The 24,521-nt window shown below is 41.5% G+C and overlaps 1 protein-coding gene across 1 annotated transcript in view; it reads right to left on the bottom strand.

Moving 5' to 3' along the window:
• foxp1b (forkhead box P1b) overlaps positions 1 to 24,521 on the bottom strand; it is a 164,921-nt gene that overhangs the window by 72,894 nt on the left and 67,506 nt on the right. The window contains 1 exon segment of the mRNA XM_039797612.1: positions 9,628 to 9,798. Coding sequence (XP_039653546.1) covers positions 9,628 to 9,786 — 159 coding nt within the window. The 5' untranslated portion in view covers positions 9,787 to 9,798.

Below are 24,521 nucleotides of genomic sequence, written 5' to 3'. Positions count from 1 at the left end.
AAGCGGGAATGTCATTACTACTCCACAAGTTGAATTTTTTATAATTATGCTATTAGTACTGTATATTATCGTCAACCTTAGTCTTTTAGTGACATTGTCCTTGAGTGCTAAATTTGACCAGCTACTTAGTTTACTAGTTACATAGTTTGCGATGGGCGAGGCTTTTCATTACAATTTGAAAGGACCAAGGGAAGCTAAACAAGCAAAAAAGTCCATCCAGGCTTGTGATGTATGTGTGTACATTATGTCTGTGGCTCATTTCCAGCTCAACACAGCAAAAAGATACAGCTGGACAATCTGACTACAATATTACTGTATATCTTGATTTTTTTTTTTTATATCTTGAAATGGTGGTGATGGTATCACAATGCAGGGGGGGTTCTATAATGCGTGGTAAACAAACTTACATTAAAAAAAAATTAAATATATGTGTAACCAAAGAAGAAAAACTATCCATAATAGGCTGTTGTTTAACTTATCAAACTTTTCATTGAATATATAAAATAATCAATGTAAGGCTACCCCAGCACTTCCCCCTCCGTCACCCAGCCCGGCCAGGGCGCCAAGAATGAACACTGATGTCTATTATCCACATTGTGTCAAAAGCTCATGAATAAGATATAAAAGCCAGGCTCACTACAGGGTTTTCACATTAGCCTGGCTATGTAGGTGATGCCCTCTATGCATACATGTATACAAGCACCAGCACATGCTTGCATATATATCATGCACATGCACACACATTTACCAAAGCACACACACCACTACTTTGAATGCACATACAGATTCGCTCAAGCAACTCTACCTCTATAGCCATTCACATGTGCACCCAAAAGATGCCTTAATCTGCAACAAGGATTAGGGCTTATTGAAACAAATAAGTGTTTTAAGAGGAGAGAGTCCCAGTTTAAATTTCAATAGCTCATTTAACCCTTATCTGCCCAAATCCTTGGGGTCCATTCTATGTTAATTGGATCTGCATTGCACTAGCATTGGGGGTGTTAACAAGCACAGCCTATGAATATTAATTACCCTGAAGTTTTCTGCACAGGAAAGACTTCACTGATACATATTAATTCTATGAAGTTTTTAAAGTAGTGCTCTCATTAAAAATGAATAGGCCATGCGCTTGAATGTTTTCCCAAGAGGAATTGTGCATCCTTAAGTCTATTCCTAATAAATTGGGTCAGATTGGCTATCCTAAAAGAGTAGCTTTTCCTTAAAATGGCATTATTATTCAACTGAATGTAAACATTCCAATCCCGTGAAGAAAGGGTTTTGTTGGAACAGTGCTTTGACAATGGCTATTAAAGCCAGTCATGTCTGAGCGTGTACTTTCCCAACCACAGTCTCCTGAGGCCCTGTTAAAACGGTTACTTATTTACAACACTAAACACACAAGTTGTTCAGCTAAACAGCGCAAAATTACTGTGTGTGTGTGTGTGTGTGTGTGTGTGTGTGTGTGTGTGTGTGTGTGTGTGTGTGTGTGTGTGTGTGTGTGTGTTTGTGTGAGGATTTGTGTGTGCGTCTTGATGTGGCGCATTCAGAGCCAGTTGTTGACACTACTTTAAATAAAACATTGAGGATGCATTAGTCCTCTGGCTAGGCGAGGCCTCTCTCTAAGCCATTTAATACTGAACTGATGCAGACGTGTTTCCTTGTCTGCCTCCAGCCAGCTGCTTCAGACACCTGCTCAAAGTTTAGAGTTGCCCACTTCAGCACAAACACGCAGACCGCGGCCATCAAAGACCATCCGGGCGCCACACAATGAGAGCCACTTCTCTCTTACTAATGATACCAGCATACACTTGCATCATTTACGTTTATCGGTGTTTTAAGCCCCCAACGTCTCCTTCTAGGCAGCGCTGCCTGGAAGGCACTAGGATTAGGCAATGGTTATGGTTATGGTTAGGGTTAGAGTTAAGGTTAGGGTTAGGTGTCTTGAAGTCAACGGTCGCAGCGCTGCCTTGAAGTCGACTAAGCAATGGCTATGGTTAGGTTTATCGTTAGGTGCCTTGGAGTCAACGGTTGCAGCACTGCCTGGAAGGAGACGTTGGGGGCTTAAAACACCATCGAGCATCATTTACATGGAAGGCATTTGTACGTGCACACGTACTAGAGAGGTTTCCTTGTACACACATTTTCCACAGGGACACACAGTACTGTATATCAAGCCTTAAACCTCCATTGTGTAATTTTTTTAGTTGATTCTTAGCAAAAACCCCTTTGTTCTTTCACAAATATGTGCTCATTCATGTGTAATTACTTTCACCAACTAATCAAAGTATTCTCATAAGCGTAGAATCTGCCATTCAGAATCATTCAGAATACATACGAGCGAGTCGCTGGAATGACGGCCACAATGTTGCGCCTCCATCTCTAGAATACATTAGCCAAAGAGGGACATACCTCCGCCTTTCGCGCTTTTACACTCAGTGGCACCGTGACGAATGCCAGGGGGAGATTACTCGCCAGGGAAGCGAAAAAGAGAATTAAAACGACAACGCGACAGGCAAAGCAACGAGACCAAAGTTAATACTGGAGTGGCTAGAACAGCTACGTGTAAACAATGGAGACACTAAGAGCTAATTTCGGGTTCGGCCACCGTAGGAGTTGAAATGCACTCGGAATGGGAGGGGCTACAAAGTAATATTCAGTTGGTTGTCATATACAATTCCACCACTAGATGGGAGAAATTCTTACACAATGTAGCTTTAAAGACAGAGGAGGAAGAATCCGTTTTTCATTGGCTACATTTGCATACGCAAGAAACCAGATTATTATTAAAAATCGGATCAGCGTTTCCTCTAGGATTCTTTCTCAGCAGCTCAGGAAATGGGTTAGGGTTAACAGAAAGTTTGTTGATCCCGGACCGCCCTAACTCCCCACCGGATCAGCAGACTTTCCGTTAGTGCCATTACACAGGTTGCCCGGTGTGACCCCTGGTGCTGTTGTTTGCGCTGTCTGAATTAAAGTTGCTACAGTTGCTAACTAAAGGTTTGTCTCCGGAGCTGCTGTCCGCAAGCCTCCCGTCTCCTAGCGGCCGGGAGTGGCGTTCTTATGGATCCTGTAAATTCTAGGCAAGTCCCGCCCTAAGAAGCAGCTCGATAGGTTGGGGTTAGGCACTGACCTTGAGTAGTTAAGGTTTGGATAGCTGATTGGTCAGGGGATAGGACCTGAACAAATCAGGTTAAGTTACCTTGTGTAAGCATGGACGCCTGGCCAATAGTATGTGAATGCTATTGAAGGGCGGGCCTTGCCTCTAAGTTGCGTGGGTTCCATAATAACGCCAGGAGTGAGGCAGAGGTCCACACAGAGCTGTGTGAAGTCTGAGGAATTAGTGATGTCACTTGAGTCAGCGTCAGTTGGGGCTGAAAACTACAAGTTTAAAAATAAATTTAAAAAAATTGGGGGTGTGGAGCTGGAAAGAAGTGAGGTTTTGACAAGGAAGAAGAATGCATAGAATAAAAAAGTCAGACAATGTTATATCTGTGGAGTACTCTTTTCACAAAGATCAACTACTGACAATGTCTTCTTCAAACGATAAAGGAGAACTATAATTCCCAATAGGAAGCCTTTGATACCAGGTAGTGACTGAGATCATGTTAGTGCAGAAAGTATAACAATTACATTACTCATATGCGTGTTGACACACTTTGTTTCCTTTCTTATGTGCTGAAATGAGATGGAAACTAAGGTGTGTGTGTGCGTGCGTGCGTGTGTGTGTGTGTGTGTGTGTGTGTGTGTGTGTGTGTGTGTGTGTGTGTGTGTGTGTTTGTGTGTGTGTGTGTGTGTACGTCCACAATGTCAAACAACTCCTGTGATCCCCCTCCTGCTGCCCACATAAGCAGGGTGTGTAAACAGGATGTCGACCCGAGCAACAGTCAACTATTTTAAACTATGGCTTCGGCACACATGCAACCTGTGCTTCATCTCTTCCCAGTCGGAGAGCAGCGGCTGGAGGTAGACTCAACAAAATGGATGAGTTCATAGGCTGGCTGTCTTGGAAGGCATCCATAAGACAAAGGAGAGGCGCTGGGTGGTTTACCTCCCAAAACCTTACTAACAAAACCAAGGTGACAAAGGATTTGAAAAGCTGTACCTAGACTAAACAGATTTTGTTTCCTGATAAAAAAAAAAAAAAATATGCATGGAACTGTGTTAAAAAAGCATTTGGATTCAAGAAAAGCTTAAGCCTGGGTAAAAACAGTCGTGACATTTTCAGTGAAGCAGGCTGTGTTTTTTATTTATAATTATTTCCCCCATTTTTCGACATAGCAGCGCATCACTGTTCAATTTTCACCTCCATCTGTGTGATTATTAATCAGATCACACATCAATTGCCAGAACCAGCAAAGAAATTTAGCCTGTAATAAAACTGTCATGTGCTGTGGTATAAAGACAGATGTTGCCAGTTGTGTGATAACATAATTAAACTGTTCAGTGAGGGATTCCATAAAATTATTCAAATTGGAAGAGCACTATCATTTTACCAATAAAGCAATTTAGGGCAATATGCAGTGTCATAACACTGATGTTATCCTCTCCGCCAGATTTTCCAATAAGTTGGAGCCTCGGCTTGGCCTCCTCTGACAATATGAACAGTATACATGAAGATACCTGAGAGCTCCGAGAAATGGGGGAGTATGCGCAGGGAGGCCGTGGGGACTGGGATGCGTTCAGTGTGAGCCGCTCTGTGGATGCACACTTGCACAAACCGTATGTGTGCATGAGTTAGATGACATGGCTCGGGACTGAAGCACACATTCAGTAGCATTAGTGCACCGCAGCTTTTGGTCAAAAAGCACCAAAGAAGAGCAAAGAAGCCTTTATTACACATGTCAAATACAGCACTGTACTGCACAGATTTATAATTCTGCAGTAGAGCAAATACAGAGATACTGGCAGGAATTCAATTCAAAAGTGCAGTGATAAGGCTGCGTTCTTCTTGTGAAACACCATATTTCAATCCAGGCATAGCACTCTCTCCCTCTTGCCCTCCGCTCTGCGGCGGGGTATATGCGATTAGCCGAGATCTTAGGCGGCAAATGCTCTCTGGCCTCCTCTCTGAGCTGACGCTGTTAACTCCATTCAGTCTGACCATTAGCCCATAATGTGGACTGGATGCCATAAACCAGCAGGCCCTGCACTGGCAAGCCTGGCCTTTGGGCCTCTATTCTGTATGAGCATCTATGTGTTTATATGTGTGTGTGTGTCTCTGGGAGTGTACTGTGATAACGAGGCTTATCATCTAGCACCTCCCCCTGAAGCTGAGCTCAGTGACGGTGGCAAAGACGTGCATTTCCACCTTCTCAAGCCTCCACAAGGGACCATGTAAGCCCTGCATTATGCAAACAGGAAACCTGTGCCCGCTCAGCTCTTTCGGTGGCCACTGTTATGCGTGTCACTCTCTCCTCTCTGCACACGCAACACTACGGACACCCCAACCACGCAGGCAGAGAGGAAGGGGAAAAAGAAAAAACATAATTGGCTGGCCTTATCTTATGATGTTTAACAAAGCTTAAAGGCACTTGTTTGAACAAGCAGACTGGATGGATGTGTATGCAATAAAAGAAAAGCAATTATTCATCACTGTTTTCTTTTATCCTTTTGAGATTATTGTTACAGGGATTTGTACAGTATCACTGAGAGGAAGAGACAGGCGGATATTTTAGAAATCTCTCTAACTTGATTAAAAGGGCTCTTATACAAGACAGGATATCAATATTTAATGCTCTACAGTTGTATCAGTTGAACCAAATTTCAAGTGAAGGAATCTATTTCATGGTTAAACATATGAGATGTTATAAACGCTTTGCTAAAATTGACCATATATAACAGGAAATATGTGGAGGGAGTTGAATGTCCTGAAGACAGAAGAAGCTAATACAAAGTCTCTAACATTATTGTCACTGTGTGTTTATTTGACTGCTACAGCAACACAACGTCCTGTTGCAAAATCATTTAAATCACAAAACAGGTTATTGCACAACACTCCTCTTTCATACTATTGTTTTTGTTGTTTTTACTCTCGTACATTAGCTTCACTTCCTCATGAAGACAACGTTACAACCACAACTTCTGCAACACAAGCACAGAGAAAATAAACATACTGAAGTTCTGGGACAAACACATATGTTGTGAAAAAGATATTATATTCATGTTCTTAAAAAAAAAAAGGAGATCCTCATACATTGTACACAAGCAGCTGCAAACAACTGAGCCCAGCCTAAAAAAGCTACAGGATGCACAACAAACATTAATGAGGACACTTTAACGTCTAACCGTTATGACACAACCGATATCTCTTCGAGTTCCTCAAAAAAAGTGAAATCTGTGACATTTCTACAGCATTTTAGAGAGAAAAAAGAAGAGAAAGAGAGACGGCGCCTTCTTTTCATCCTTACTTCTTAACAAACACTATTTGACTTACTAATAGAGATGCTTAACTCAAGCTTATGGTCCACTTCCCCCAAATCTGACTAGTCTACAAGATGAATTCCCCTGTCAGAATCAAGATGATCAAACAGATTACAATTATTTCATCCCCCATCTTTATTAATGAGCACTGTCTTTCATAGTTATGTTGCCTAATAAGAATAAATGATATGCCACTGCCAGGTTTGTTGTTCCGGCTCACTCAGGGGACTCTCAGACATGTGCACTTTGAGTCAGAGAAGATTTTAGATTGATTTTTGCATCACCTAAAGGGGTATTAGCATCTTTGCAGTCGTGGAGAACAAAGAATGCATGTCAGTTAAAAGCACATTAGTGCAAGCTGCAAATAAAACTTGAAAGAAAGAATGTGAAATGCCACAAAAGTAAAAAGTTATCAAGTAATTGAGCGAAGATCGTAATGCCCTGGGGACAATTAACATGGTTCATGGTGCATGAGTGAAAATCCTGGGTTAGTCTAATGGGAGAATAAAAAGACTGCCTGCCTTCCCAGTAACACTGCCATGGTAAGTAGCCTATCAAAGCCCAGTGTCAGGAGCTGAGAGTGAAGACATCTCGTCCGCCGTCCCCATCCATGCGCCATTTGTCACACACAACAATGAATACGCCTCCCTCTGTTTCAACTACAATTGCAGGCCACAGAAATTAACCACCGGATTTGTTCAAAAGGCATGAAGCAAAAAACACTTGCTATTTACCACAGTACAGAGCAGAGGGCAGGAAATACGACTGTAATACATTGAATTGGGAAAAAGAGAGTTGCTCCTTTTTCCTTTCTTTAAATGCCAGAGCAGAACCTGGGGAGTAATAGTCCTTTCTGGATGGCTAGAAAACAGAGACCATGCTTGGACGACTGGCTCTATCCTAGCGGGGAGGCTTTATTTCCATCCCTTCTTGGTGTCAAGTGCACATCCATGACACTTTTCTCTCCCTCTCTCCCCTGTGTCAATTCATCAAAGTTGTAACCCTGTTGTCTTTGCAGAGCGAATCAGAATGTGCCCCTGGCACAGAATGAAGAAAAAGTCAACAGGAATTAAGTTTCAGTGCAACTGTTTATTCAACTGTGGCCTGCAGTTATTGATATTTTATCCATGGTTTTGTGTGACTACTGCAGTAATGAATTCAGTATGGCTGTGATTTTCTCACTGACGACATGCTCATTTTGAGCTGGAAAAAAAGATGGGTGGGAGGTGGGCTCTGGAGCTGGGGCAGTGGGAATGAAGAGCAGATCTGGTAAGGCCTACAGAACTAAAACACAGCAGGACGCATGCTGACACACTCTTTGTACTTACTGATCAGCTTCTCTCTGGTATTTAATCCAATACTGTCCCACTTAATACCCTGAAAAACGTGTTTAACAGAGGCATCCTGTTCCAAGGCATACACCATGTACTTCTAAGATGACGGCATCTTAAACATTTGGCCTTTATTGTATGTTTGCCCCTCTACCTAACTAACTAAGTTACAAATGGTTCAAAATAGAGTCGCGCGTATAGCGCTTAGGTGTGGATATCGGACAAATGTTGTTACAATGCACAAATGTTTAGGTTGGTTATTTGTAAGAAATAGATTATTTTATTCATTATGTGTTTTTTTTTAGAAATATTCTTTTTACAAAGAAACCATCTATTTTGTATAATAAATTACCTTTTAGTTTAGATATACATGACTATGCGACTAGACATGCTACAAGAGGTAACTTTACTTTACTACTAAAAAAAAGAAAAGTTGTTTAACCTAAAAGTAAGGAATGTTCGATAACCGCACTGCTGGAGCTATGTGTCTGTCCTTGTTTTATGTCTGTGTATTTTGTCAAGAAATTATAGTGTATGTTTAGTTTTCGTTTTAAAACTTTTTGTTTTTAATTTGTTTATGATGTTATGTGTATGTATTATTGCATTGTCACAGTTACAAGTGAGTTGTAAGGACCTCAGGAAGAATAGCACCTGCAATGCAGGAGCTAATGAGGATCCTAAATAAACAAACAAACAAACAAATACCAATAATTATCTCTCAAATCTACAATTAAATGAAGCATGGGTAAAGGGGGGAAATAATTACAATATATGACTACTCACAATGTAAAATAATCACTTATGAGGTCATTCACTTACTATGCAAGTGATATACTGTATAAATAGGGCTGAGCAACACACTAAAAATGAATGATTTGTCTTACCATGATAAAAGGATGTGTACAACTGATTATCGCTGAATTGACCTGTGTGTGAGATGTCGTACAGTAATGCTAAGCTGTTGATGAAAAATGATTCATATTTTGTTTTGTCAAAATGAGATATGAATGAATTTGCTGATTATCATCAGTTCTGACAACAGTGTCACAGCACCACGTACTGATGTCCTAATGATTCTGCTGAAAGATGATAAATGATAACAGTGGATTATTGCTCAGCTCTATATGATACAGTGTCATGTCTCCCATGTTCCATGCTGCAGCATTGTTGCCCTCCCTGTACATGTGCAAATGCTGATGGATGCGCTGTGACAACAGACAGCGGCGCAGAGCCTGTGCATCATCACCAAACAGCTCCTGACAACAACCGTAGTCGTGCTGTCGGATAGACCAAGATAGCAGAAGACACACTGATCTTTTCAATGCTGTTTCCTTAAACACACTGTCGTGTGCCACACATAACGCTGACACCAACAGAAAGAGGTTGTCTGTTTGCCTCAAGTCTGAGATGGCGAAGATGTTTAGGGCTTTGCCGGCGTGCGTCTCCGCATCTCATTGGTTAACGCGGCAGAGTGTGGCATTAGTTGTGAGTGTGAGGCGTGTTTACAATGAGCCAGGGGAAAATGCTGTCATCCTATTGGATGTCATGGTTTCTTAACTGTCTACAAAATCATGCGGCACCTACATACTTAAATTATGTCCGAACACTGCGATGAATATTTCACCAAAATGCAGATGCTGCATGCTACGATAAACACGTTCACAACCAAACACAATCACACAGAGAGAGCACTTCCCCTTCTTTAAATATTCAAAAAGGGCCTCAATATACATAAATAATAATAATAATGTGTTTATGTACTAGATGTACTTTGAGGTGGAATTAAATATTAAGTGGCACTTTAAGAGGGGGAAGAAGCCTGCTGTTATCATGGCTTAATAAAGTGAAGACAGGTGCTAAAGGGGGTCTGGTCTACCTGGTGCTGCTGGAGATGCAGGAGGTCAGCTGCAGTCACCTCCATTGACGGCGTGGCGCTCTTGGTTCGTCCCTCCCCGGATCCGCCCTCCACGCTCGCTCCTCCATTTTGATTGGCTGGCCCGTTGCTCATCGCCTCGGTCCCAGATTCTTGCATCATGACTTAAAAAACCTGAGAGAAGACACAGAAAGACAGAAAACAGGGACGGAGACGGGGAGAAACAGCTGTTAAAACACACAGCAATGAGGTCGCATTTCAACTCTGGGCCAAACTATAAACATCTGTCATATCCTTCCCACAAAATTTCACTTTTATTGCAGGTTTCCCTGTCGGTTTGTGCTTCCCTGTGTCTTGTTTGTTTGCTTGTGGCATATGCAATGAAGCAAACACACATGCACACGCTCTCAGGCTGCTTCTCCACAGAATAATGACCTGTTTTGTCTTTTCCGGCGCAGATGACAAGTCCATACTGGGCCGGAGAAGAGGGAGTGGGACTCAGGTTTCGTTTGTGTTCTCCATTATGGGGTATACGCAGGGGTGCGGTGGAGGGGTTGGGGTCCAGCACACATCGCAGAGGAACCCAACCTGAGTTGAGTGAGAGCGGAGGAGCCCAAGAAAACACTGAACCTCCAAAACAAAACACTTTCTATGGAAATGGATATATTTACTTGCATGGCTCCCAGAAGAACCACGGCAGAATAGCTTTTTAATGGGAAACAGGGTGACTGTGTGAGGCCTGCCAAAGAATCTCCATGAGAAACATCCAATCTGAGGCCCGGAGAAAACAGTCAAATCCTTCAGGGGTGCTCAATTAACACCAAAATACAGGTCTGAATGTAAATAAACCCTTTTGAGTTGTTGGGGGGGAAAAAAATGGTTGTCTTTAATAACTTAATCTAACTCAAAAGGATAACCTACAAATACTGGCAGTGTAGTTTTACCTGTCATTGCATGCTTTTTGCATTATGTTAACATATGACAGTGGTAATCTGTGTTAAATGTGAATACACAGCTATTTGCTTACATTTTACAACCTCTGTTCTGCTTTTGGATACACAAAAGCCAGACAGACATGAATCCCCCACCCCCCCCACACCCCTCTCTGTCTCCATGGGGATGAGTGCCTGTGACGCTGGTGCATTTCTGTGCCCGTATTCCTCAAATCAGTAGAATGATTTACAGCTGTTGTGCGTTGGTCGCAGGCCTCAGTGGCGCAACGCATCCAGCCTCCCAATTCCAGGGCGGTTAATGAAGCTGACCAAGTCAGACAGAAGCAAATTAACTTGGCTGATTAATTATTTATACGAAGCAGAATAAATGCCTTTAAAACACTGGGCCTCATCATGAAAGAAGGTGAAAATGGAACTAAATGCAGATTTATGGTGTTGCATTTAAGGCGTGTAATAGGAGGGCAAGTTAATGTGCGCTCAACTACACAGGCACCGTGTCTCCAGAGGTCCAGATCTAAACAAGATGTAGACACACTCCCAGACACCATGGGGACACACACTCAGGCTGACAGATAGGAAATTGATGTTGACAACTTGTCACACAAGAATATTTACAGAGCATGGTTGAGATAATAATCTAGACATGGGGATTATTAAAAAATTAACAGCACTATAAGAAGCACTTCCCTTTTAAATCACGGTTCAGGGACAGTCTCCCAGCTCAGTATGATCAGTAGCAGTTGTGGGCTACGGCGAGCTAAAACCGTACCAGAACAAAAATCAAACCCAAAGTTCACTATAGTTTACATCTCCTCTCCTGTAGAAGCCCTCCTTGCAAGAAGCATATCCGAGTGAGTCATCTGACACTGTGGCCTGTGCCGGTTCAGTTGTGTGTCACAACGCCCCCACACTTTAGAGGCCTGTCTGAGCAGCTTGGGCCCGGCCTACAGGCCCTGTTCTCTGGGCTGGGGCTAGAGCCGGCCCCCCTCTCCCTCCAGACAGATGTTGACCCGGCTCACCCCTCCAGTCTGGCACGGCCTCCCTCCATAATGGGATTTTCTAAACAAGGAGTGAGCAAGAGGAATACTATGGGATGGGATGCAGCCAGCCACAACTCCATCTACAGGCCCTTGCTTGCACCAACTCCCCTTTTGAGACACCAATTAGAAACGCATAGTCTCGGCCGAAATTAATTGCCATTTGAAATAAACCATGGGCTGACGTTATTCAACCCCATTTATTTTTCAAATAAAAGACATTTTTCCACATGCAGAAAAAAGAAGGGCCTGCTTTCTAGCAGCTACATAAAAGGGGGTAATGGCTATTTTACATGCACTGTCATTCCATGCAAAATTTTCATAATTGTAACGGAAAGGCGTAAATTTCCAAATGCATGGCATCTCCGAAAGTAATCAAGAGAATGAGCCGCGGGGCTATTTTAATGTATGCAAAACTAGTGACCCACAATAAAGCAGAGAAAGGCTACAATGAATGCAAAGTAATGCGCGCATGCTTGGAACCGGCACTGATGAGGCGATGGCTAAAATTAACACCCAATTAATTTTCGAATTGACAAACAAATGAAACCCATAAATCTACTTTCTCATTAATTTTACCACAGAATAATTCAAAGCTGCAATATCATGAGCGAAAAAATTGGAGGAACAAAGAAAATGGAAAATGGGCATTATCCATCATAAATATCAAGAAGATAGAAAAGAGCCTTATTAGAGAGTTGTGCTGATAACAATGTTAATCTGTAAAGCACTGAGGCAGGGACACCATCATCAGCTGGGGCCCGGGCAACGCGGCCACGTGACTTGGCGCTGCGTATGTTTATCTATCTATTTATTTTCACTTTGCTCGGAGGATTGCCTCGTCTGCGAGGACTTAAAAAGCTCCAAGTGTTTCCATCCGTTCCATTTATACACACACATACAAATTCAGCTGTAATTATGGGTCAAGTGTCCTGCTAAAAGGGGTGTAGTTACTGGGGTTAAAAGCATATGTATTCCTGCTCCCAACTAGGGCTGCACAATATATGTTTTTATTTTTTATTTTATTGTCATTGCGATACCAACTGGCGCAATAAACACATCGCCAAAGGCTAAGACGTATCGTGAAAGACACATTGGGAGTTTTTGTGTTAGTGAAAGAAAATATCAGAAAAAAACTGCACTTTAAAATGTAGCGGTCACTCTTTATTTAGTGGTGACTTTTTATATTCAATTCGATGTTCAATTTGTTCAATAAAAGAATGTTGGAAATGATTTCCTTTCATTTGTTTGAAATTCAACAAGCAATTTCAGCAGAATACTAAAACAGCAGAGATACAGAGTACACTTTTACATCCGTTTATTTATTTATTATTTAATATCGTTATTGCAATATTTAACGTTATCGCATATTTTCCTCATATCGTGCAGCCCTACTCCAAACACAAACATTTTAACATGAAACAATAAATAAAAAGAGACATAAAAAAAAAAAAGAATGGCGCATGTCAACTTTTTTTCTGAGCTTTAAAGATAGTTAAGAGAGAATATGAAATAATGGAAATTCCAGGAGCTCAAAACAAGGCAACAGCTCGTACGGAAAGAACTTGCTGTGCTGTCGATTATTAGATGCCGGTTTGTTCTTTGAGGGGAGTTGCTTGCAAAACAAAACAAGTGTTTGGAACAAACACTGGATAGTAAAAAAAGGTCAGAGTTTCTGTTTGTTTACAGTCGGTTTTGTTTTTCCCTGCCTCAGATATGGGGAGTACAGTACAAACAAGAGTCACATGTGTCTCCCACCTGACCAGACAGGTTGAAGGTTAAGAACAGCCGGCAGCCTGAGCTCATCAACCCTGCCTCTCCTCTTCCCCGCTCCCTGGAAATCTAATGCCTGTCCCCCCTGTCATGCTTGCCTGGAATTCAACAGCTCAAACAAGTCAGCAGCCGATTCAAGGTAGGGTCGGCCTGCACAGCTGTGCTTTGACCCTTCTCCAATGTTCTGTTTTTCATTAATGCTCATGACCAGAGTTGTAATATTCTGGGAATATTCAAGGTGGACACTTTCCAAGGGAGATAAGTAAGAGTTACTGCCCAACGAGGCGTCCATTGTCAGGCATAGACTTGGTCGGCATTACTGGGAGCGGCCACTAAAACGTCAGTTCCGTTTATGCCGTAGTGGAAAACAAACCATTCTAATTAATGAGTGTAGACCTTGTTGGCGGTTAATCTTTACTCTTTGTCATATTTACAATTGTATTTTTGCTTGGTACAATACTGAAAAGTTGCTGTGTGGGGTTCTGCGCCTCTAATAAGTTAAAAAATCCTGATCTTAAAGGAACATGACGACTTATTGGGACTTTAGCTTATTCACCGTATACCCCAGAGTTAGATAAGTCCATACATACCCTTCTCATCTCCGTGCGTGTCGTAACTCTGTCTGACGCACCCACAGCTAGCCTAGTTTAGCACAGAACCTGGAAGTAACCGGCTCCATCTAGCTTACTGCTCCCAATAAGTGACAAAATAACGCCAACATGTTCCTGTTTACATGTTGTGATTTGTATATTCACAGCGTGTACAAATAACAAGGTCACATGAGACACAGCCATATTCTAACCGTATACATACTGGGAACTATATTCTCAGAAGGTGAAGCACTGCTACTTCTGCTACTTGGGCGGAGTGAATTGCTCGCAGCAACTGAGAAGCCAATATCACTTATCTAACTCTGGGGGATACGGTGAATAAACTAAAGTCCCAATAAGTCGGCGTGTTACTTTAAGTTTTATATACTGCCGACTGGACAGACGGAGTCGGTCTAAATACCACTAACGTCGCTGCTACAGTCACAACTGTAACAGTTACATGGAATGTATTCATTTAACATGCTAAATCATACTAGTATTTAATATAGCATTAATGAACGTGGGATAACAATAGACAGTTTGATGACCCTGGGATAACGTTACTGATAATACAGTCAGATTGAAACATCTAAGATTACCTAACGGTTAACGTTACCTGTCTCTTACCTGGAGACTCAATCAGGTGGCTAACGTTAATGAAAAACTGTCAGAAAACGACACCTCTGGCCATTCCGTTGGGTCGTTTGTCCAGTCACTTATAATGTACGGACAATCCGACTCAATACGGCCCAGTTATTTTTTGTTTTATGCATATTGCTCTGTCAAACAGCAAAAGTGCTTTTGAGTAGGCCATACTGGGTTTGGACGGGAAATACAGGAATAAAATTTAGAAATGGGACATAAATAATCCATTCATTTGCCAAATAAATCCATTCATTTGTCAAATCATACATTATGAAATACATACAGTGTGAAATGTGCCATGTGGTGAGTTAGCTAGCTCGCACATTGCTAGCAAGAATGCACTGTGCATGCAGAGAGTTGTAATTTTAATGGGATGCTGGAAAATTATCTATATACTAGGGTTTGGTGATTGTTTCTATTTTCATATCATCCAATCGTGGTTTCTCAAAATCACCAATAGCTGATCCGATTGCAAGGCGGGGAGGCTTTGGCTTTGCGTCTGATGGAGCTTTGACATACTCTTAAGAAGCGCAAAGTTTTGGTGAGCAAGCATATGGGGAACGGAGATGCGGGTGTGTCCGATCCATGGAAAAGAGATGGCAAATTCACTCGTGCTGGTGGACATGCCGCTCCACCAGAAGCCATTTTCTCAGAGAAAGGTTGTTAAAATCACCATAATATCGGGGAATGAAAAACCAATCGTCGATCATCCCTTTTAATCGTCGTTATACTATCCAATCATCGATCGTAGATGTGATGGAAGAGTGCGCTGCTGAATGCAGTGCATGGTTACAATTCAATTAAATGGGCAAGCTTTTCACAACAACAAAAAATGCCTAAGACCTAGTATTGCTTTTTTATGTGTATTTTCCCCCAAATAGGTTCAATCATAAAAGGTATGCTTTTCAATGGAAAGCAAAATGGAAAAATACCAAAATGTACTTAACTTCCTCTGGAAATTTTCCAACCTTTTGCAACCCAACTCATGACAGTAAAGGCTTAGCGGCCACCTGTTTCGATTTACAGACTGTTCACACAGCCCTTGTTTACACAAGCACACAACAAAAGCACAACATTTCTTGGGTTGGAGATAAAGACACACCAAGGGAGAGATAATGGGAAGAGGTTCAATTTAGAGCAGTTTAGGTTTGGCTTGGTTGCTAGACTAGACAACACATCAGCGTGTACCAAAGGTACAACAACAGAATGCTTCTCAAGGTTTCTTAAGAGTCTCATGTTCGGCTGTATTTTGGCTCCTGATTCTAGGGAAAAGTCAAAAGACAAACTCAAGCTGTATGTTAAATAATTCATCATCACAGCCAACAAAATACTCCAACAGACATGGGAAATTGGGCTAAATACCAACAACCTTTCAAACTGTAGTCCCACCTCCTTCCACTTATTATTTGCAAACCGGGGGCCTTCTGCATAGAGAATGACCTCGATCAAAAAGACTCAATCTTGCCACTCATTTGCCGCTCTGACTACAATTCTCAGTCCGCTTTCTGCTGAGAGGAGCTAACGGCAGGGATGATATTCTACCGAAGGAGACTTCACAGTCAGACCAAACAACCATGTAATCTTGTCAGCCACTTCAACCAAGTCACAGATAAGCAAAGCATATCTCCAGACTACTGTGAAAATATAGTATGAACACCCGTCACCCCGAAACTCGTACCTCCATCAAAAAACCCACATCCTCGCACCACACGAGAGACACAGAGGCGGTTTCCAAGTTCTTCACAGACCTTGTACGGGGTATAAGCCGACCACTCATTCTGGCAAACAAAGCAGCTGTTTGTTTAATAAGTGATTGCTGCCATGGCTACAATAAACAGGAGGAGTGTAGGGGGGGGCCGGCGTTTGTGTTTATGAACAAACACATCTCCTTGCAGGAGCCATTTAATATTAACCAGGTGGAATGATCAGCCGATTTCCTAGGTGACACTCGTGGCAGGCATAGTGTAAACAGGTTCTGGGAGGGGAGGGGAGGGGGCCCGACTTGAGGGAATCAAGGCCGTTGCAAATGCAGCTTGGGCTAGAATAAACAGCAAGGCAAAAGTCAAGATAAACAAAAAGTCATTCTTCTGACATTTGAAGACGCATAAAGCTGGTGTGTTGCAGCTGCTAGCGAGCCACCGTGAATGAGAACAAGATGGGCGACGGCGCGGTGGTCTCCTATGGAAACACATTGTCAAGCAAAGCAACCAAGTGTTTTTTTCCAGACCCAACAAACAGTGGCTCTTCACAACAGCGCAGCGAGAAACTTGTAAAAACATGTTAAACATTTACCTTGTTCAATCATTCAGTAACTTGGGTTTGTGGAAAAAACAAAGGATGTCTGAGAGCTCCGAGCGCTGGCACTCACAACATCAGGGTATGGTGTGAAAAAAAAAACAACAACAAAAAAGGGATTGGGTTTGGAATTGAACGGACAAAGATGTTATCTATCATAAATCAAAGTGCATATCTTTGATTAGTTAATACATGTGTGATTTCAGCAGATCATGAGTTACTCCATCTGCTACATCAAACAGTACAAATAAGTAGTGATTACAAAAGACATGGTAGTAGGGCTGGGCGATATGGAGAAAATAAAATATTACAATATTTTTGACCAAATACCTCGATATCAATACCGTAACGATATTGTAGTGTTGACTATTGGTGCTTTAACAAAATATTTACACAATGAGGTTTGTGATAAATAATCATCAGTAATATGGATATAATGACTAAGTGGGTAAAGGCAAATAATAGAACAGTTACAACAGTCTGGTAAGTTCAAAGGACATCACTTTACTGTAATGCAGCCTTTAAAACCAGGAAAAGACAACACTTATGCCATATTACGATATTACAATATCCAAAATCTAAGACAATATCTAGTCTCATATCACGATATCGATATAACATTGATATATTGCCCAGCTCTACATGGTAGGTAATGCAGTATTGGGACATTCAAGCTGCACGTCACCTTGGCCATGACTTTTTCATGAATACAACAACTTTCCATCTGCTGAGCTAAAGCCATCCAATGAGGTGCCCCTACCCAGAATCCATAGTTTTCTGTCACCACTCCCCCTACTGATTTCATTTAATCCCTAAAAAAAACAGTTAACCCCACGTAAGGCAGGCATAAAATATGAGCAAGGGTGCCAAACACATATTTATAACACATTGGGACGACAGTGATAGGATTCTCAAGCATGAAATCTAGATCCAAACCTATTACTGCACCACGAGCAGAGGAAAGAGGCTCGACACCCAAGCATGTGGATATCAACCTATTATCACGCTACAAGCTCAGATAAATTAACAAAAAGAAGGCTACTAGAAGGCAGACTCCGGTGGTGAAGCTGAGTAGATCCATAATTTCAGAAAATACACAAACCAGTTTGTCTCCTTTGCATGGAGCCAAACTTGAAACCCCTCGGTGTAAAGGCCTGCTGTGCACATCCAATGACGGAATGTGCCAAAGTAAGGCAGGCCATGGTATTTTTAGTACAACTAGGGCCGATAGAGACTAAGTAAATAGAGAAGTCTAATGAGTTTAAATCTGGTTGTACATGAATGGAATAGTAATTCTGGGATGTGGAGCCTCTTTTAGGAGTGGTTTTCTCAGAAACTCTCCTTCACTTGACTTTGACAATCTCGCTCACATGTGGCTCATGCCCATTAACACTACAGCGAGAGGACAGACACCAGGAGACATGGGGCCTTTTTTTCTGACCACAGGCTCAATGCAGGCATTACTTCCCTCAAGCTCATCTTACCAATTAGACCTGTCAAACATGCATACCCAATATGCAATAAGAAAAACACAAATTCAATCTATCTGCATCCTATGGGATCTGCAAAAGCACTTATTGTTTTAACATTACTTAAAGTGTGTCATATATTTTTAATCATTTTTTTACTAGAAATCATGTAAGGGCGGTTCCCGTGGGTATAGAAATGCAAACTTGTGGAGAGGAAATGTGTCAGATGCATTTTCCTAGGGAAAACCAAGGTTAGCCTTAACGAACTTGTCTAATTAATATTGCGTACCTACGCAAAGAGAGGACAATATTATTAGAGCTGCTGTCAACTCACTGGAGTGCATACTTCCTCTGTGAGCTGACAACATGTAGCCTAATCATTTTTAGGAAAAGCTTTGCACTTCTGTTAAATCACCAAGATAGACTTGTGGTACACCACCGCTCTACACACACAAAATAAGCCGCTAATTACTGTTGAGTAAGTCATCAAGTGTGGTAGATGCATTTATTATGATTCCTCTCTCAGTACCATGCATAATAACTGGAAGAAACGGTGGGGTCTGGCCTAACCCCTGCTATTTAAATGATCCTTAGCACTGTTAAACGTCTCTCTACCGACAAAAACACACCACAGGTCTCCCACCTCTTTTCTTTAAAGTTACTCACACAGAGATTAAGTTAAGCTATTGATTTTCCAGACACAATCATTAACCTTTACAAACAAATAATGGCATGGGAGGGCAATGGCTATTTAATTTCAATAGTGTCTCACCTACAACTGCCAGTGCTCAGTGACTGCTTAAAACTTCTGTAACACAAGAACTGGTTTGCTGTTAAGGCCCCGACGCACCAAGCCCATAGCCAAGAACTAGTGGTGACGAAGGCCGACTGTGGCGTCGCCTCATGTCCGCCCACGTCTTGGCCAAAAATTTGCACTGGAACACACCACACAGACTACTCTTCAATATTTAAATTTTTATAATATATATATATATATATATATAATATAAAAATTGAGCCCTGAAACATTAACGTTAGTTTATTTTGTAATGAGTCAGTATATGTTAAATACATGTTTATGTTGAAATAAATACACCTACAGAAGTAGTTATGTACCTCATTGTACAAACGTTTGCCATCTTATGGACATAGTGTGCAAAAATAGATACTCCAATCGTTCAATGTTTTTCCTTTTTAGAAGGAACATTGGAACATAATTTTTGGCCAGTTTTGACAGGTCCATGTGTATTGGATTGATCAGATGTCCTGACAAATGAGAAAAGAGCCTTCTGTGTGCGCTCTCAGTCGTTTGCTTGCTTTCCTCACTACTGTTTTCAATAAGATGGTTAGGATATTCAGCCGACAGCGTACGTCGCCTCAACAACAAAAAAAAGGCTGACGAAGGCTGACACGTGGCGACGGTGCGGGACACACCGCAAAAACTAGGGCGACGGTCGCCTCGGTGTGTCAGGGCCTTAAGTCTTCTGATTCACTGTGATTGATATGGGAGTGGTCTTACCCATCATCCCCTCCTGCAGCTTCTGAAGAAGCAATTTGTCCTCGCTGTGATACCAGGGTCGTTTCGGCCAAAGAAGCATGCTATTATTTTAAAAACCCCAGCTTCCCAGAGAGAGGACAGACAGGGTTAAAAAGGAAGGGAGTTTGTGCCTTCCATTAAGCAGTTAAACTAAAGATAAAGGGCGAGGGGCTAAATACCAAAAGACCCTACATGAATTTCTGCGTTTTAATGGAATCAGGTTTTAACAACTCTTTTTTTTTTTTTTTTGTTAAATACAACCCATCTCAGGAGGATGCGTCCCACTCATAAAGCAGCACAATGACAATGTACAGTGGCACTAATACAAGGACATAGTTCATCATGACATTTTCTGCAATTCCCAACTGATTAGGGTCATTATGTTGGAGGCCTGATTTATGTTGTCATTTCCTCTCACCGATCCTGCATCAATGAATCTTAATGAATTGGTAAATAAGGGTGAAGATTACACTGTGTGACACTGCAACATTTCTCACCCTCAACGGCCGAGATTTATGTAGCCAATTAGAGACTAACAGAGAAAATTGGCTGGCAGAAAAATAATATTCTTTATGGTACAAAATGGAGGAGCATTCTCAGTCAAGGGCAATTGTATTGTCAGTGTTATAAACCACCCTCCTAGCCCACCTTCAAAACGCAAAAGGGGAGTAGGATGGGGATGTGAGGGCAGGTTTAGACCATCATGAGGCTGTATGTCCACAGAGCTGATGAGCCCTGTGCAGAGCCAAAGTCCTTAACATTCACCACGGCCTATCCCACATGTTTGATCAGCATAAACACACCCCTGTATGACAAACATGTTTACCTTCTCACTGCAAACATCAGACAATCAGACACCATGAGGTGCTGCTTCTCTAATGAAGACACGGGAGCTTTTATCAAGGCCAGACGTGTCCCTCTGTCAGGAATGTGCCGCTTTTACACAGACATCAAAAAGCATGTCGTACAAAGAAAAGAAGCCAAATTATTTGCTCTAAACATACAATAAGGCAATATTTTTCAATTAGTTTTTTTGTGAGGGGAAAATGTGTTAGTTAAAACACACGTCCAAATGCCCTTCATCCTTTTTTCAAAGGAGGAATATCAAAATACAATCACCTCTTTGAAGATATCTCTGATCAACACATAGAAGATGACATATACAATATGATTAGGGGCTCTTTAACTATTCCAGGGCACATCATTATCGCAACCATGACAGTTCTTATTTCTCAGATGCATATTAGGGAATGCTGAAGATGATTATGGCAAGGGACAAAACTGTTTTTGTGTATCAATACAAAGTATGAAAACCTGGGCTGCTTATTAATGCCAAGTTCTTAAAAGAGCACTTACAGTGATAATGAGAGCCTTTATGTATTACATATTGTGACTAGATTTAGTGCGAGGAAGCAGCTCTCCACATCAAACAAGCTGGCCTGCTATTAGGCACAGGGGCTGAGGGATGCTGTGTGAAAAGGGCTGGAAAATTAAAGCTGAAGCAATGCAGGAAAGGGCTTAATTTACTGGCATGTACAGTATGCAAATGAGATTACTCTCAGCTTAACTGCATCATTTATGTCCATAATAACAGCATCATCATTACAGGGCTCAAATTAAATTACACTGTAATTAGCATATCAAAGTGATTGGTTAAAGTTTAAAACAAATACGCAATTTTGTTAATGAACATCTGTAATCACCATGTAGACTCTCAGTGAAAACATCCAAAACAAATATGTGTTTTGGGGAAGGGGAGGAATATCCCTCCAAAAATGGTGCGTGTGTGTGTGTGTGTGTGTGTGTGTGTGTGTGTGTGTGTGTGTGTGTGTGTGTGTGTGTGTGTGTGTGTGTGTGTGTGTGTGTGTGTGTGTGTGTGTGTGTGTGTGTCGTAGTGATGTTGGTAGGATGGGAGTGTTTTACCTGGAGAGCTCCACACTCTCAGGATATATTTCCCAAACTCCAGGAGATCAAAGATCCAATTTCCCACACTTGCCACTTCAGGAGCTCATCAATAAAATACTAATCACTTCACGCCTGATTCTGAGAATGGAGCTGCAGCCGAAGGCTTAGGGAGACTTCCATATCACAAAAAACACCTCGGCTCTGACTGTCTTGACTGTTGTTGAATGTGCACACACTCCCACACAGACGCATATATAATTTTCACTCAGGTTTTATCCAATAGCTGTCCTGCCTTTTCCCCTGATAAACCTGGGGAGTTTTAAGCACTGCAGCTCAGAGAGCACTTCCTCAGACCTCTGACAGAAATCACACACACCTTATTTCATGTGCATATGAATGAAAGTCGACCCTTTTGATGTAGCACTTTTATCGTCCACATATTATTGGTATGATTCAGAATTTATGATGGATCGCACACATAAAATGTGGAGTTGATTTTTTCCGTGTGCTAATTGTCAGTCATACTACCACCAAGCCCCATGAATACCTTTGTGTTCCGCTTTTCACTATTATCACTAGTATTTTGCTATTAATTAACAAAAAAAAAGTAAAAAGGCAGCAGAAATCATCAGAAATGCACTCGTACATTTTTTAAGAAGTGGCATGTTATTTTATTCATTAAGAAATCCATTAAAAGGCCTTATTCCTTGTAAGTATGTAAGAGATGTGCCTTTCAAGGTAGAGCTAGGGCAAATTCACTCCATCAGCTAATGATGGCACTCATTACACAGAGAAGCTGGGTAATGAAGGCGCAGTGGCCGGCCGATCCCCTCACCCAGCATAAAGCCCTATGAAATGCTAATATCTCACTTCTAATTAAAGGATACTAAGTCCAAATGCACCTTCACGGCTAGTAGCCGGCAACATAAATTTTATTTTTTAACACTACACTACACCCAGAGATGTGCCTGAGCAACATTCCATTAATTCATATTTAATACCCCCACTAGTCCTGCGTTTTGCCTTACTGTCAGCCTCTCTTTCTCTCCCCTCCCAGCTTTACACTGCAGGTAGGCACATCATTATGCTTTCTAAGAGTCGAAACATATTTCTAAGAGTCTAAACACATATGCACACAACAGCATTTATACGTGTGTCACACATGGGAAAGGTTAGGATACACAAACAAAGAGAAAACAGGAAAATATGCCAGTATGGCTCCCTCCCCACCTGTATACATTTACAGTGTTTACACATCTTTGGCTGTTAATATGTTTACAAGAAAATCTGCTGCCCTTCTCAGAAACTGACCTTGAAGCCAGTAAACAACCCTTTCACAAAGTTCATTAACTTCAAAGAGGGTATAGTCTTTCCGCTCAGATAAAGGAGAAAAAAAAAAGGTCTGTGCCATTAGCTTATCAACAAAATATAACGGCAATGGAGTGGAAATTATAGGCAGAACAATGCCTATGAACAAATACTAAAGAAATAATGAACCGTATGTTCATTTGAACTATGGAACTAAATTATGACATAACTGAATGTTATAATTGTAATCATCGCTAGTTAAAAAATGTCAACTTACAACTAATTATTTGACCAATTACTTACGTGAACGTGTCAAAAATATCAAAGTCACCGGGACTCTGAATAAATATTTAGACACTGGCCTTTTGGCAATAAAATTAAAACCTGGATCTCAAATCTTTTCCAGGAATTCAGAAAAAATGGCTTGTTTTACTATGCATGTCTGTGCATATTCAAAATACTGGCATTATGAAGACACAAAAATGTCAGAAGCACAAAACAAGCTCTGTTGCACAAGGTGGCATTCTTTTGCAAATAAATGTCCATAATGCTTTCTTTAACGTGCAGTTATTTTCAAAATTCAATACAAATAGTGTTACACATAGTGCATCATTTGCCAAAGGGTAGCAGTAAAATGCATGCATTTAAAGGTCAGTGTTAAGAACATATCACATGATGTCTGTTTGATCCCGGCCCAAGTATTTTCCCAAGGATTCTCTGGCTCTGTACTGTGTAAATCAAGCAGCCTGACCTTCTACATTCCTCATGCTCGGTCCTCCCATTCATCCACAGGCACAGATAATACTGGGCAAATATCATAAACGTGAGGATTTTAGGATTGAGGTGAGGCTGCCATCATCCTCCACCAACAGGGGAAGAGAAAGCCCATGCATCTGAAAGAAGCCTATTTCCACCTCCTGTCAGACTAACCTGTGGTGAGGTAGCCTGACCCTAATGCCTAATAGCCTACTGACAATCCACTGAGGATCCCAGATGATTGGCAATTTGAGCAACGTCCAGTTTTATGATTCGGATGACATTTTATCTGGGTTTTGAACCGATATCACCGCTCATGCAAAACTATTCACTTCTCCTTGTTTTAAATAAACTATGGTAGCTTAAAATGTTCCTGGACTGTATAGGTTACATCTAGGGATAGATCGATTATCGGCCCTGGCCGATTATCCGGCCGTTTTTTGACACTTTGCAGATTACCTGTATCGCCGTTTGATTTGCCTGATAACCGATAAAGATAATTAATTTAAAAAGTGCGCTACTTTGGCTCCACTACAGCTCTGTGTCTGTCCCTCTGCTTCAGTTTCACTCACTGAGTCCGACTTAATGTCCCGCCCACAACAATATCTGACTATCTTTTACTGGGTATT

The sequence above is a fragment of the Perca fluviatilis genome, chromosome 4 (genome assembly GCF_010015445.1).
Source record: "Perca fluviatilis chromosome 4, GENO_Pfluv_1.0, whole genome shotgun sequence".
Classification (NCBI taxonomy): Eukaryota; Metazoa; Chordata; class Actinopteri; order Perciformes; family Percidae; genus Perca; species Perca fluviatilis.
This window is presented reverse-complemented; position numbering and strand designations above follow the sequence as displayed.